A 15,648-nucleotide genomic window follows, 5' to 3' on the forward strand; every position below is an offset into this window, starting at 1 on the left:
AAAAGAAGAAGATAACAGGAGAGGAAGAAAAGGGGAGTATGTCAGAGGGGGAGACGAACCATGAGAGATGATGGACTCTGAAAAACAAACTGAGGGTTCTAGAGGGTAGGGGGGTGGGGGGATGGGTTAGCCTGGTGATGGGTATTGAGGAGGGCACGTTCTGCATGGAGCACTGGGTGTTATGAACAAACAATGAATCATGGAACACTGCACCAAAAACTAATGATGTAATATATGGTGATTAACATAACAATAAAAAAATTAAAAAAAAAAAAGAAGTTTGTAGTCTTTGGGGAAGAGAAATGGATTTCTGACATGGTTATACCCAAAACACTCCAGTGAAGTTAAACAAAACTGCCAAAAAAGCTATGCTCAGTAAGTGGACTGCTAACAACACCATCCTTCAAGCACCAGGCAGTGGGTGAACAGGAGATGCTACAGCCCATACCCGCCCCCCTGTAAGGGACACGCCCTCTATTACCACCAAGCATCAGCATAAACCAGTGGCTCGCACAAGGTCACGAAGAAGCCAGAGTGTTACTAGCAGAACTATGTTCCCTCCTCACTCACTGATGGGGAACACTCCCACCAGCAGGATGAGGAGAGAGGAAGCTGGCCCCTCTGATGCCCCCGAGCTTCTGATGCCTGGGAAACTGTCAGATGATGGTCTTCATCCTTTGACTCTATCTGTAACTCTTGGTACTGATTTGGTTCCAGCTCCTTGCTTCGCAGAGTGTGAGCCGTGGATCAGCGGCATGGGTGTGATGGGAGAGCGTGTCAGAAATTCACCCGGACCTGCTGCATCAGGATCTGCACCTGACACTTCTCACGGTCCCCAGGTGACCGGTGTGCACACTGAAGTCTAAGAGGCCCTTGTAAACGGACTCATGAAGGTAACTCCGCCTTTCTGACTCGCTCAGCTCCAGGTGAAGGAAGGTGTCGGTGGTGCTACCCTTTGCCCTCCTCTCTTCCCATATGGATTTCTTGTTTGTGCCATACTTTCTAGTTTCTTTTCACCATCTGCTTCTAATCATTAAAGTAACAATCCCCTGAACACCTATGAAATGTGTCTTGGCCCGTTCCAAACAGAGAGGCAGCAAGGTAGAGTCACTGATTTATGGGCTAGAGAAGGAAGAAGGGGCCCCATGTTTCCCGGCCCCTACTATGGAGTCAATATTGTCCCTCTCACTTTCAGCCAAGGGAACAGAGGCTGGGCGAGAAAGGTCAAGCGGGTTGCCCACGACCACATGACAAACCGGCCAGACCTGCCCCTCCTGGCCCGGCCACCCGGGAAAGTGCTTTAGCGCTCCCATGCTGCAAGAATCCTGAGCTCAGGAGAAATCGCTCCCACCAGGAGCATTAGGACGTAGGGCCTTTATAAACCACAAGGCAGTTCTGTAATGTGTCTCAAACCTTAAAATGCTCTCCCTTTGGACCCAGCAATTGCATCTCTATCCTCTATGTTGCCACTGTGTATATAGTTTCATGCCACAAAGAAAGCAGAAGACATCAGATGCAAGATTGTGACATTCCTTAAATGAGGGACTCGGGGCAAATGACCGATTTGCTCAGTGCTAACACTCTTCCTTGCCCCCCACTGTATATGGCCTACGGACACTACGTTTGTGGATACATGTGCATACATGCACATGTGCTCCAAAAGAACCCTGGGAAGAGAGACTCTGGTCTATGGCATTCTTGAAACTCAGGTTTTAATCACCCTAAGTACAAAGTGAAACAGTCAATTTAATTTCAACCCAGTAATTTATGTTTCCATTTGGCTTATAAGGCTTGACTTATGTGACCAATGTCCTGTGAAGACTCCATGTCCTCCGGTCACAGAATCTGCAAGTTCCCTACCCAGTGTGCATGCCTCCTCCTTCGGTAATAATCAAACTTCAATATCAGCACTGTCCAATATGGTAGCTACCAGCCACATGTGATTATTTAAGTTTAAACTTAAAGTAAAAAGTCAATTCCTCAGTGATGCTAGCTCCATTTCCAGGTCTCGATAGTCAATCAGTGGCCACCATATTAGACAGTGCAGATGTAGCACATTTCCATCTCAGAAAGTTCTACTGGACAGCAAAACTCTACACTGTTAGAGTTGGTAGGATGTCCAACCAAAACTGACATCTCCCAACCTCCCTTAAGATATGGTCAGTGAGGGGCAGCTCAGTCGGTTGAGCATCTGCCTTCAGCTCAGGTCATGATCTCATCAGGCCCTGCATCGGGCTCCCTGCTCAGTGGGGAGTCTGCTTCTCCCTCTTCCGCTGCCCCCCCCCCCCCGCTTGTGCGTGCTCTGTCTCAAATAAATAAATTCTTAAAAAAAAGATGTGGTCAGTGAGTTGGCAGAAGTCACTGGGGACCCTTTCCAGGGCCTCAGATCAGATGGCAAGACCTTTTCCCCTTCTCCATTCATGGAGAGCAGACACAGTAGCTGGAACTCAGCAGCCATCCTGGGATCATGAGGAAAAAGTGCTCCTAATGTTCTTGGAATGTCTTTGCTCCTCCTCTCTCCCTCCACCTTCGTGACCTCATCAAATCTCATGGCTTTAAATACAATCTAGCTGCTGCTGACTCCCAAATTTATACCTCCAACCCAAACTACTACTCAAACTGTAGATTCATATATACACATCTCCACTTCAAGATCTAATGGGCCCTTCTAACTCAATGTATCTAAATATGAACTTAAAACCTGGTCCACCAGCAACCTTTCCGATTCCAGTCAAAGATAACACCATTGACAACTCCCTGCTTCCGGTTACTCAGGCTGAAAATCTTGGAGTTGACTAGGACTTCTCATTCCCTGACACCTGACCATCGAAACCTCAGGAACCACCTTCGAAATGAATGCAGAGTGCAACCACTTCTCCCCAGCTCCACTGCTGTCACCCCTGGCAGAGCCACCAAGCTCTCTTCCCCAATGCTTGAAGAGTCCCCTAGATGTGTCCTGCTCTTATCCCACCTTCCACAGTGCACTACAACACAGCAGCGAGAAGGGTCCTTTTGAAGTAAGAGCCCTTACTTCAAAGCAGAAGACCATGTCACCGCTCCGTTCAGACCCTCAGAGTAAACACAAAGTCCTCCCTGTGGTCTGTGGGGCCTGATGGGGTCTGCCCCACGCCCACCACTGCCACTCAGACTCCTCCCCCCCATTCTCTCCCACAGCCCCCTCTGTTCTTCCTCAAACACATCTCACATCCTAGAGCCCTGTTCATCAGTTCCTGCAGGAATCCACCTTGCTAGCCGCCCGCCCCCTAGTCTCTGCCCAAATCCCACCTTCTCAGTAAGGTTGCCCTGACCTCCAGAAGCCCAACCCTGCACTCCCAGCCCACTTCACCTTGCTCTATTTGTTTTCTTTTTCCAGGGCCCTCATCATCTAACACAACAGAAGTTACTCCATATTATATCTATTGTCTGTCTCTCTCCACTGGCATGTAAGCTCCCGAAGGGCATGGATTTCTGTCTGCTCACGGATGGACCTGAAGGCCCACATGGCCCAGAAAATGGTAGGCACTCACTACATACTTCCTGGATAAGTGAAAGGTCATGAGAATTGCATCCTTGAGCCTCTGAAGGAGCATCAGCAACCTCTCTTCCTCCTGTAAGTCTTACGACGTGGGGAAAGGTCAACTGAATTGCTTAAGCCCCTGTAGCCAGGTCTCCATTCCTGGCGGCTGAATGAATTCCTGCAAAAGCCAAGGGTATCATGCTGCATTCAGCATGCAGGGTGAACTGGGGGGTCCTTGCAGAGGTCATGGTATTGGAAGGCCCACGAACGACCCAATCAATGTCTTACCTCCCAGGAGCTGAAACTCGCCTCGGCTCCAGGGAGCAGAGGAGATGTGGTGGGGAAGCAAATGATCCTATTATTATAGTCATCTCTTCAAATCCTTAGCAGGCTTGCAATTTTCCTAAGAAGAAGAATTCCTTGGACTGGCCCCCCACTGTGACCCTTACACCCAGTAAGAGTCCTTGCCCTCTGACAGATATCTTTATCCACAGCCTATCTTGACGTGCAGTGCAGCACAAAGGGAGCTCTCTTCCCCCACTCCCCCTTACTGCAGCTCGCACCCAAACACAGGACTCTCATTATCAGCCTGAGCTTGAGCCCTTCCCTCCAGGCACCTATGGCCAGCCTCGGAGACAGCAGTGGGTGCCCAGTGAGCTGGCGGCAAGGTCCGCTGCCTTTGCAGGAAGACACTGTGGCTGGGTCCACTTGGCTTCCCCACCTTCATTCAGAGGCCACTGCGGGCCCTCCCACACAAAGCTGGACATGTCTCAGATGCAAATGCTCCACTTGGGAAGAGACAGCAAGGATTATGTGGCCTGGTGGACCAGCCGCTACAACGAAGGGTGGTTCTCAGGCCTGGTGCTTCTTGATTCGTGTGGAGCTCATTTATTAGGCCAGAGAAACCTCCAGATGGCTTTCGGAATGGAGGCCTCAGGAAGGAGGGAAGACAACCAAGAAAAGCATAAGAGTACAATTTGGGCCACCTTGATATGGTGCTTCTGATTAGCGCAATTGGTAAGAAAAGGGCAGGACCAGCCCGAAGGTTCTACTTGATCAAATCACCAACAAGAAAACCAAGGGGCTGAAGAAAGCCTCCCGGAACAGCCAGCCTACCTGACGCTAATCAGGACTAGGCCAAACTCAGTCTCCAGAGGCAAGGGGATTGCTAGGGTTTAAACTGGCCTTAGGGAGGTAATCTCCCCTTCACCAGGCCCCTTCTCTCCTCCAAGACAAGTGAACAATCAGCCCATTACTCTTTGGTGTGTAGAGGGGCTGCTGAACAGGATCCCAACGTGCATATGGGGTAGGGAGTGAGGAATGGCTACCTCAATAAATTTAAATAAAATCCTTTTCATTATTTTAACTGGAAACTATTAAATCATCTAAAAATTTCAATCAAATGCAGAGTTGTCGCTGAACCAAATGTACAAATAGAAAAGCTGTGGTCTGGTGGTTAAACCAACCGCATAAATTTAACTTTCCTATTATTTGTCAATCTAAAAAAAAAACACAGAGGAAACAAGAATGAATGACTCTGATAATCAAACATCTGTGTGTAAGGCAGGACGTGAGTGATACTATTGACTGAGAGACAAACACAGCAGACACAGCGGTCACGGCCAGGGGAACATTCTGCAGTAGGCTTGCAAGAGCCAATTGTTCAATTTTCAGAAAGTGCATGAGCTAGTGGTGATAACGGCCATTATTAAATTGCATAAGCTTATAATCAAGCAAATTATATTAAGTTAAAGTTGGGTAATAAATACTCAAAGCTCCTCACTTCCTAGTTATTTTATTATGCTTTACTGTTATCAGATCTGGCATAGTCTCACATGTACGGTATGGAAATACTCTACAACATCACGCTATGGTCCCTTTCTTCCTAATGCCACAGCCAGTGATGTCACACGGATAGGATAAAATCAGCCATGGTGGGAATATTCCTACCAGGCCGACTGGCAAAATGCTCCAGGTCAGGTCCCCTCCCCTGAGAGCTGGCTGTTACACACTACCAGGTGCAGCCCTCTATTGCTCCATGACGTGCTCATCAACAGGGGCCACCTGTGGGGCCGCGTGCTCATCTCAGTAAAGGCTCTCGCTAGCTCTGCAACGCTGGGCAAATCACAAACCCTCTTTATCCGTGCAGAGCCCTTAGAAGAGTACCTGGCATACAAGTACTCTTTCGCTGTGGCTTACACTTACGAGAGGGGCCACGGTGTGCTGGTGAAGAGCCCAACCTTGGGAACCATACTTGCTGGGTTCAAATCCCACCTCTGCTCCTTGTCAGCTGGAAGGTCCTGAGCAAGTTCCTTCACTCCTCTATGCCTTGTCTTCTAAATCCCCCCAAGAAGGCCAACAGTAGTAACTACCTCTCATGTTAGTGTGAGGAGAAAATGAAGAGTAAAAGTAGTAATGGACAATGACTGGCATGTACTAAGTAAATGCTCGACTCGTGTTTGCGGCTTCCATTATTGTGGGAATTCTTCTTTTAGGAAGAATCATTTTCCAAGGGGTTACTTACCAAATTCTTTACTAATTTCCACATTATCACACCTCACTTTTTCCCAAATAAACTATTATCTACTAGAGAGGATCACAGAGAAATCCTGCTGCTTTTTAAATTCAAATGAACTCCAAAAGTTTGTTAATTAAAAGGGAACATTTAAAAACAGAACTACCATATGATCCAGTAATTCCAATCCTGGGTATTCACTCATAGAAAACAAAAACACTAATTTGAAAAGATTATCTGCACTCCCATGTTCATTGTAGTATTATTTACAACAGCCAAGATGTGGAAGCAACCTAAGTGTCCAGCGATGAGTGAATGAATAAAGATGTGATGTACACAACACACACATACAAGAATACTATTCAGCCATAAAAAAGATGGAAATCCTGCCATTTGCAATAATATGCACGGACCTTGAGGGCATTATGCTAAGTGAAGTAAGTCAGCCAGAGAAAGACAAATACCTTATGATCTCACTTATGTGTGGAATCTAAAACAAACACAACTCCCAGATAGAGAACAGACTGATGATTGCTAGAGATGGGGGGTGGGTAAAATGGGTGAAGAGAGTCAAAAGGTACAAACTTCCAGTTTTAAAATAAATAAGTCCTGGGGATATAATATACAGTATGCACTACAGTTAATATTTGAAAGCTGCTACAAGAGTAAATCTTTTTTTTTTTAAGATTTTATTTATTTATTTGACAGAGAGAGACACAGCGAGAGAAGGAACACAAGCAGGGGGAGAGGGAGAGGGAGAAGCAGGCTTCCCTGTGGAGCAGGGAGCCCGATGTGTGGCTCGATCCCAGGACCCTGGGATCATGACCTGAGCCGAAGGAAGACACTTAACGACTGAGCCACCCAGGCACCCCTACAAAAGTAAATCTTAAATCAATTTGTAACTATGTGTGATGACAGATGGTAACTAGACTTATTGAAAGGGCCATTCTGCAATGCATGCATAGAGCAAATCACTATGCACACCTGAAACTAATCTAATGTTATACGTCAATTATATCTTAATTTTTTAAAAAAGTGAATAAACCATGGAGGAAATTCCAAAACAGAAACTACTGAAAGATAATTACTTTGAAGGAAATCACTCTTATAATAAACATGTTAGCTTTAGGTTTGAGGGGTAGAGAAAATCCTTGTAACCCTTTAAAATCATATCTCAAATACAGGGACAAAACCAGTAAGACAGAACACATTATCATGTGTGACTTCAAAAGAATATTAGTGTTATAAGGGTATCAACAACATACTAAACCTAGAGCACATAACCACGAAGACAAAGCTGTCTCTTAAAATGAAAATTTCACCCACAATTGATATAAGGCTTGTCTCATACAAAATACAAAAAAAAAAAAAAGCCTATGATAAACTACTAGTGTCAATGCCATGGCTCTGTATTTATATCAGCCTTATTTCCAGGGGGTGGAAAAAAAGGTGAGGTTAAGAGTCTGCCTTCATCTCAGGTCATGATCCCAGGGCCTTGGGACTGAGCTTCATGTCTGGCTCCTTGCTCAGCGGGGAGTCTGCTTCTCCCTCTGCCCCTCCCCCCGACTCATTCATGCTCTCTAAAATAAATAAATCTTTAAAAAAAAGAAAAAGGTAAGGTGGGCAAAGCCACTGTATTAGAATTATTGTACCTTCACTAATCATAAGGTCTCCTGCAGCACTGTCCAAATGCCAAAGACTTCATTCCACCCAGCAAAGAAATCAATGGCCACATGGTACTCACAGAGGATATCAACACCCATGTGGAACATCCACCACACCCCCTGAATTTGTCATCCCTCCCCAATTTGCTCTCCAGCTATGCACAACACGGTCTCCGGGAGGAGGTGGTCAAAGTAACCACACTCTGGGGGCTTCAAGCCATAGTCTCCAGAGCCTAGGCTCCAGCTCCTTAGTGACATCTGTGTGACCAGAGTGCATCAACTGAGCAGCTTTACAACTGAACCGAACAATGATGGCGGCTCCCCACAGATCACTTCGACCCATCTCAGCCTCCCCATTTCCCATGGCCTACTTCTTAGCATGCCCTTAGCAAACACTCAGGCTACCTGTGCCACCTCTGGCCAAAGAGGACCTGCCAAAGGGACAAAGATAACTGCAGGAATGAGGAAGGATACCCCCAGTTTTCCTCGGGCACTGCACGGTGGGAAGGCTCATCCTCCCTAACACACATGTCCAAGGCCACCTCAGGGACCACTCAGGCCCCTCCATCTGTCCTCTTCAGGGTCCCTAACAAACCCTCAACCAGGACACTATAGACCTGAATCAGGGAAGAAGAAATGACTGTAGGTGGAGGGGATTTCATTCACATTTCATCCCCCTTCCCAAGGCAGGTTGAGGGTTTTCTGAAAAGGACCCTGAACCACATCTAGAGAAGCAAAGTGAGATTACTGATTTACAAACTCCAGATGAAGTCAGCTTGGAGCTGGCACTGAGAAGAACCTCGGGGCAGGTTCAATAAATGACGGGATAGCCTTTCCACAGGACACCATGCAGACATGAAAGAGAACAGGGAAACTTCATGCACCAATATGGAACCACCCTCGAGATCCATTTTTTAAAAAATAAGTTTGATGGGAATATGATTTACAAACAGTAACATTTACCAATTTTAATTATGCACTTTGACGAGCTTTAATAAATGTGTTCAATCATATAGCCATCACCACAATCATGATCCGGAATACTTTCATCACCCTGAAAAGGTCCCTCTTGCCTCTACGCACTTAATCATCCCCATCTCCTTCCCATTCTTGGCCCCCAAAGCCACTGATCTGCTTTCTGTCTTTGTAGTTGGCCTTTTCCATAATGTCATATAAATGGAACCACTATACTACTGTAGCTTTTTATGTCTGATTTCTTTCACTTAGCATCATGCTTTTGAGACTCGTCATGTAATTGCATACATGCATATATACATTATCACATGCTATGCACACGTGCATACACATGGGGTGATAGTGTACGTTGGTAGTGCATTGTCATTGCTGAGTGGTATTCCATTGTACAGATTTACCAAAATCTGTTTATCCATTATTGGACATTTGAGAAGAAAAAAGTAAGCTGCGCCACTGTGTCCCGTGGCACTCTGCCATCCGTGTAAAAAGGGGATAGATGCACACAACTTTGTGTGTCTATTGACCAGCACTTGAAAAACACACAAGAAACTGGAATCATGGTTGCCTCTGAAAGAGAAATAGAGTGGCTGAGAGATGTCCTTTCTCTGTATAACTTTTAGTACAGTTAATAAAAATTGTTTTAACTACGTACATATATTACCGATTAAAATAAAAAAGTTTTAAGATGACGTCCTCCATCTAAGATCTGCATCCCTTTTCCCCAAATCTTACAATTTTTTTTTTTTAGCTATTTCTTTGACTTATCAAGATAAGGTTTAACAGGGTATTTTCCAGATAAAAAAGGAAATTTTGCTGTCTTCCCTTCCTCATGGAGTTCTTACACACTCCAACTTAATCTCCCTTAACTATGTGCTTCATAAACTTAGGAAAATAAAAGCCTCAGACATCTGACCACTGCATTCAGTACAGCCAAGCCCTGCAAACTCATGGGCTGTCATGTGAGCAGAGCACCTCGTTGGATGAGAAAACAGAAATAGACTGGACCACCTGGGCAGAGCCCACGGCGTGACCTCTGAGGAGCCCTGGTGGCCCGAGACGCCCTGCCCTTTGCCAGGCGAGGCCGACCAACTGCCCCCGCAAGCGACAAAGGAGCTGCAGTTCCTTAGGTTTGAACTCCCTTGAAGAACCCTCCGGCAACATAAAAGTACAACCACATGAACATCTGCAGCTACTCAGGAAAGCCAGTGCACATTCATATTCCCTTGTCTGGGGTGGGGTAGGGGCTTTTTTCCCCTTTTTACATTAATCCTTGTTCTTGGCTCTTCTGACAGAGTCTGACACATGGCTTTGCTCACTGAAAGTTTTCTGAAGGTCTCTAGAGGGGTGGCTGATCCTCAGAGCTGGGAATGATGTCACCGACGCCATGCTTGGCCAGGCCTGGGCTTCTCCCCATTCTCCCCATACAGACTCAGGCTGTTGCCCTGATCCCCAGCTCCTGAAGAGGCCCTCACCTGTCTGGCACACACAAGCATCTGGCCTACAAGGGCCAGGTTTGCAAGGCACCGTGCAAGACCTGAGGCTGGAGCATGGTTGTTACCCTGGTAAACACACAGAGACCCGAAAACAACGGAGCAATGACAGGTCATGCTTATTCGGTCTTCGGCTTGGGCCTCGTGCCCGCGACTCTTCCCCACCACCTCACACCCCACCTCCCAGCAGCAGGTTCCCAGGGAGGTGGGCAAGCCCCACCCTGTCCAGATACTCCCTGGGACCCCTCACTCCAGCTAACCCAACAAGTCATTTCAACAAGGCTTGGTTGGACCAGTACTGGTTTTGTGCCTATCATCCCCAAAGCAGGAATGAGGCGGCATGGAAGAAGCTCCCAGGAGACAGGCCGTTGCCAGCGGCATCCCGTGGGCCCATGACAAAGGCCAGCTGTGGACTGATGGGGCCTTGAACAGACAACCTTCAGCAGGGAGGAGGGGTGAGGTGTACTCCATCAAAGCAAAGCATGGCCAGGCCTTCCTGGACAGGGCCCAGGACACGGTTTTCCATGGCACTATATCAGGACCCACATATTTGGAAAGTATTTCCCAGTCAGTACCCTTCCAGTGCTTCTGATTGCATCAGGGGGAGAGTTCAGTGTGGTTGCCAGTACGTCTTTAACACTTCCCTAGCACTCCATAATTTCCCCTTCTCACACACAGGAAGAGTGGGCGGCTTCTTCACAGACTTTGCCAAACGATGAAATCCAGTTAGGGTTTGATGACATTGTTGTGTCTTCAATGTATTTACTTTTATAGTTACTTTCTGTTTGGTATAGAATAACTGGTTTTCTGCGTACAGGGGGGTACAAAGTTTCTGTTTCAAATTATTTTGAGGCAAAAAGTCAGCTGATTTAAGGAAAAAATATGAAGTAAGATACCACAGGAGGTGTATGTTTAAGACAAAAATTAAAAAAAAAAAAAGCAAAAACCACGTAGGGGGTATGTGGTTTTTCATGGATCTGACAAAAATGGGGCCTCTGATCACTGAGGTGCCAGAGACACTGGGGTGAGCCCGAGAAGCAAGGTTCGGAACCACGCAAGGCACCTTCCAGAAGAAAAGGAGTCAGTTCACCTGGACAAGAGCCCAGAGCATGTGTGTTATCATGAGGAAGATGAGGCTAGAAGTGTGAGCTGAGACCAGCTTGTGGAGAGCCCTGAGGCTGAGTGGACCTGTGAGGGCTTTCACCTGTGACTGGGAAGACCCCCGAGATGCCTCCAGCCCACTTCCCTAGTAGGACGGAGCCGATCCCCAAAACTGGGCTTATCTGGGGGAGGAGGGGAGATAACCTAGGGCATGTGGACTCTGAGGCTGAGGGGCCAGGGAAGCAGCCTGACCTGCCTCAGCTCTGCAGGCCCCAGTGAGCCCTTGAGAATGGACTCGGCACCCCCAGGAGGATGGGGCTTATCACGAAATTCTGTACGTCCTGCAGGCCCCACCAGGGCTGAGAAGGGAACAAAGTGTGGGACAACACAGCTAATCTGGGAGGCAGGTGTTAGCTCAAACAGTCTTCCACGATAGAGATACTTATCACCATATATGGCAAGAAAACTTCTAGGGAAAAGGAGGAAGAGAGAGAAAAAAAAAAGATTGGAATAGGCTTAAAGCAAAAAAGCAAAAAAAAAAAAAAAACAAACCCTAAAGATAGCCTAAACAAAACACACCCAGCCCCTCGCGCCTGCCTCACAGTCTGTGAGCCATATGGTGTGTGATAAGCCGGGGAGCTTTTATTTACCTTCCATCAGTGTCTACAAAGCCGAGAGCCAGCCCATCGAGAAGGCCCCACTTGCAGCAGAGGCTACGCCATACCCTCAGGCCCAGATGACCAGCTCCCAGTCCCCAGTTCCCACTCCAGGAGGCCACCTGCTGCCACTCCTGCCCCACCCTTGTTGCCTGCCTCGACCCCAACAAGGGCCACGGCCTCCCCAGCAATTTTCCCACAATGGACACACCAGGGCCAGGCCTGCTGCCTCCTTGTCCAGCTGGGCCATCGGGCCACATGTACTGTCAGCCAGCTCATGAGTGTTCGCCCTAATGGGGCCATTCACCAGAGTCCTCTGTTACAGCCCAGACAACTGGTCAATAAACTTTCCTGGTGGCTAAGAATGATCAGCCACCTGAGCGCCACTTAACAGGCATGCTGCTTCTTGAACCATAAAGGCCACAGAAGCCTGTGCCTTCCTGACGCGTTCCACCACTCCCATGTCCTTATATGAGAAAACAGCCAAGAACTAATCACATCCAAACTTCTCTAGGTCTGATGTACTGGACCACTCTCTGGCTCTTCCCCAAGATGACCCAAATCATCACAGAGAGGTATATGCTCGCTCTGCGCTCCTGAGCTGCCCTCACCCTCCAAAATCTTGTGACCACCACCTCGATCTCTCTTCTTGACAGCCATGGTTCCTTTGTGGTTTTAGATTTTCTTCTTTTTTTAATCTTTTTGTGTTCTACACACTGACACAGAGCTAAAAGAAAATGGCATTTAAATATGAAAGAACTCAACAATTAAACCCACAACTATACATTTATCCCACATGTTGGTGAATCGGAAACATCATATCACGGAAGAACCAAGAAAGCTCACGAAGAAATATATCCAAGTATGAAAGTACTGTACTCTTGGTGCCTTTACATTTCGGTACAACTCACAGGCTCCTCGGAGAAACACATCTATGATCTTGTTCTATAGGTGTCCATTCAGGAATTCTGCTGTTTGCTCCAAGGCTGTGCTCACATAGCAATCCAGGCAAGCCCCTCCAGAATTTCATTCTAGCACAACTGGTGTCCAGTGATTTGCTTTAAAAACTCCCTGGGGGAGGCTTCCACAGACTCACCCTCAGGGAGGGGCTCTCAGGGCCTGTGAGCATAGATCTCCTGGCATCCCAGGCACCAAGGAGCGAGCGTGGGCATGGGGATCTGTTGCGGACCAGCTGCCCCACAGGCTCCAGAGTCAGCGCTCCCACTTGGCCCCTTTGGGGGCTGTGTGGCTCACCCAGGGGAAGGGAACCCCTGTCAACCCTGTTTTGATCAAATGGAGAAGTGCCAAACTGTGGGGTGAAGGGTATCAGAAAGGTTGAATCTTCCAACAGAATGACTAGTTAAATCTGAATTTCTATAAAAAACAAATCATTTTTAGTGTTAAGTATATCCCATGCACTCTTTGGGCCACACTTCTATGAGAAAAATGATTCGCTGTTTATCTGATTTTTGGATTTAATGAGGAAGGCTTTATGCTTATTTGCTAAACTCTGGCAGCCCTGGCTATCCGGAAGTAGCACGACCGACAGCCTTGGGCAGCCTTGCTCTTCCCCTGTTTACCCCCAGAGGCCACCGCAAAAACAGCCCCGCCTCTGGCCAGTACCTCATTACTGCTGTTCCCTGAGTGCATCTGCAAAGGCCTGCAGGCTCTTTGGGGCCCTATCTTGAGGCCATGACACGGAGGGCAACCCCTCAGCCAAAGCGAAAAGTCAAGTCGCCAAGAGCCCTGAAGGAAAGCATTTGTGGAAGAGACTCAGCATGAGGAAGCCCGAGGGAAGATGCCCTACCTCTGGGAAGTATGGAGACACCAAGCACAGGCACTTAAAGGTCTTGCAGTGTTCAGATGTGAGCCTGTCCTGGGCAGCCTCACATCCCCAAGGGCACGCATGAGCCAATGTAATCTAAGACCTAGAGATGCGAGTGGCTGGTTGGCTTAACAGAAGCATGAGCCCCTTTATAAATGGCCTTCACCAGGCCATAGGGCAGAGGTCTGGGCAGGCCCCAGCACGAGTCCTGGCAAAGAGCAGGAAAAGCATCTCAGGGGCATGGACTCATGGGCTCTAGGCCAGACCAAGTGCCATGGATGTGAGGGGCATTTCTCAATATACAATCCAGAAGCAGCTGTTACTCTCCTGCTCTAGCACTAACAACTCAATAACGGAATGAGATTCTAATCCGGGGACTATTTTTACTATCGCCCAGAAAGCCACTGGCTAATATTAGGTTGAACTACACAAAAATAACCATTTTCCTAAGTCAAGAATGTTAGAGTATTGGCAATTACATACGGCCCAAACAGATAATAATGCTGAGTGCCTGCTGGGGGTCAGACTCCATGCAAGGTCCTTTCAGTACATGTGCCCATCTCAGAGGTGCAGAAACGGAGACACACAGAGGTCAAAGTACTCATCCAGCTGGACACACACCAGGTCTGTGTTACTCCAAAAGCCACATGCGTTGTATGCACCATGTGGTGGGTTCATGGGGGTCCTTCTATCTCTTGGGCTCTCTGCCTGTGCGTTGATGCCTGGCTATTCCGGCAGCATTGGGCACCACCAGGACTCCCACCCTGTCGGCACCTGTCTATGCAGGGGCCACTTTGGAGCTAATCAAAGCCTGGCCTCCTGAATTAGCAGCAAAGTGTATTTAACAAACAATCTCAAGAGGGAAAAAACATTTGAAAGTTTATTTAGAGTGAGAAGGAAAGGGGGCCAAAAAAAGCACTCCTAAAATAAACAGAAAGTAATCAAAGGATAAAAACCGAATCCTACTAGTTTTAAAACGCCTTAACCATGACACTATGAGCTAACATGTAATGGACCACTGAGAAAGCCATCAGGTGCAGTGCGATCCAGCACCCCTGCAGACCCAGACACATGGACTTCTACGGCTCTCCTCTGAGAAGACCACAGAGCTTCAAAAGAAGGAAGGGGATGAGAAGCCTCCCAAAAGGACAAGTCAAGGTCAGGGAGTGTCACTGGTCTCCTGGCCCACCATAACTCCCCTTAGAGGCTGAGACCAGCACAGTAAGAAAAATAAAACGGCTGTCAGACTCCAACTTGAAAAGAAGAAACGAATGTTCCCCTCCTTGTGAAATAAAATGTTCGAAGTCAGAGCATACATAACACACAATAAAAATAGCTTCCACTAGTTCTCAATGAATATCCAGAGATCAAAGCTGGAGAAGAAAAGGGAGGACTGACCTTCACGTGGGCCACGTAGTGATGACACGTCTCCTCCATGTGGACCAGCTGCAGCTTCTCTGTGATCTGACCCACGGACTCTCCCAGCAACACAAAGTAGACCCTGGGCAGCTGGCCCTTTGCCTTTTTGGCCACATCAGACGTCAGAACGTAATTGAGGCCTGCCGATAAATAAGGTCAAGACGTCAGCAAGGACTCACGTGTGGGGACAAGGCCACCTGCGCTCCCCCCTCCCAGGCTCACAAGCATACTTGGTAACGCTACCTGCCTCCCCACTGCAACCGAGGGCTGCAGCCCAAGTCAACACCCTCTTGGAGAGAAGCACACAGCCAGCATCCTCACAGAATCGAGAGACAATCAGGCTGCCCCCTGCCTTCCCGGTGATGCTCTGTGTATCACATGTCATGGCTCTCCCTGTCTTAAATCCCCTGAGTTACCCACTGAGTCACCAAGGTACACATCAATAATTAGCAGCACAGCTGGTGTCCTTCACACCAAGGTGAACCT

General features: G+C 47.7%; 1 protein-coding gene across 6 annotated transcripts in view; it reads right to left on the reverse strand.

Moving 5' to 3' along the window:
• The window catches only part of ITGA9 (integrin subunit alpha 9), a 339,913-nt gene that overhangs the window by 239,832 nt on the left and 84,433 nt on the right, over positions 1 to 15,648 (reverse strand). For all 6 annotated transcript variants that reach the window (XM_073902077.1, XM_025884438.2, XM_073902092.1 and 3 more), the window contains exon 15: positions 15,142 to 15,302. In XM_073902077.1, the coding sequence (XP_073758178.1) occupies positions 15,142 to 15,302 (161 nt within the window). The remainder of the gene's footprint in view (positions 1 to 15,141; positions 15,303 to 15,648) is intronic.

The sequence above is a fragment of the Callorhinus ursinus genome, unplaced genomic scaffold (assembly GCF_003265705.2).
Source record: "Callorhinus ursinus isolate GAN/ISIS: 27379988/994484 unplaced genomic scaffold, GSC_fseal_2.0 scaffold1, whole genome shotgun sequence".
Taxonomy (NCBI): domain Eukaryota; kingdom Metazoa; phylum Chordata; class Mammalia; order Carnivora; family Otariidae; genus Callorhinus; species Callorhinus ursinus.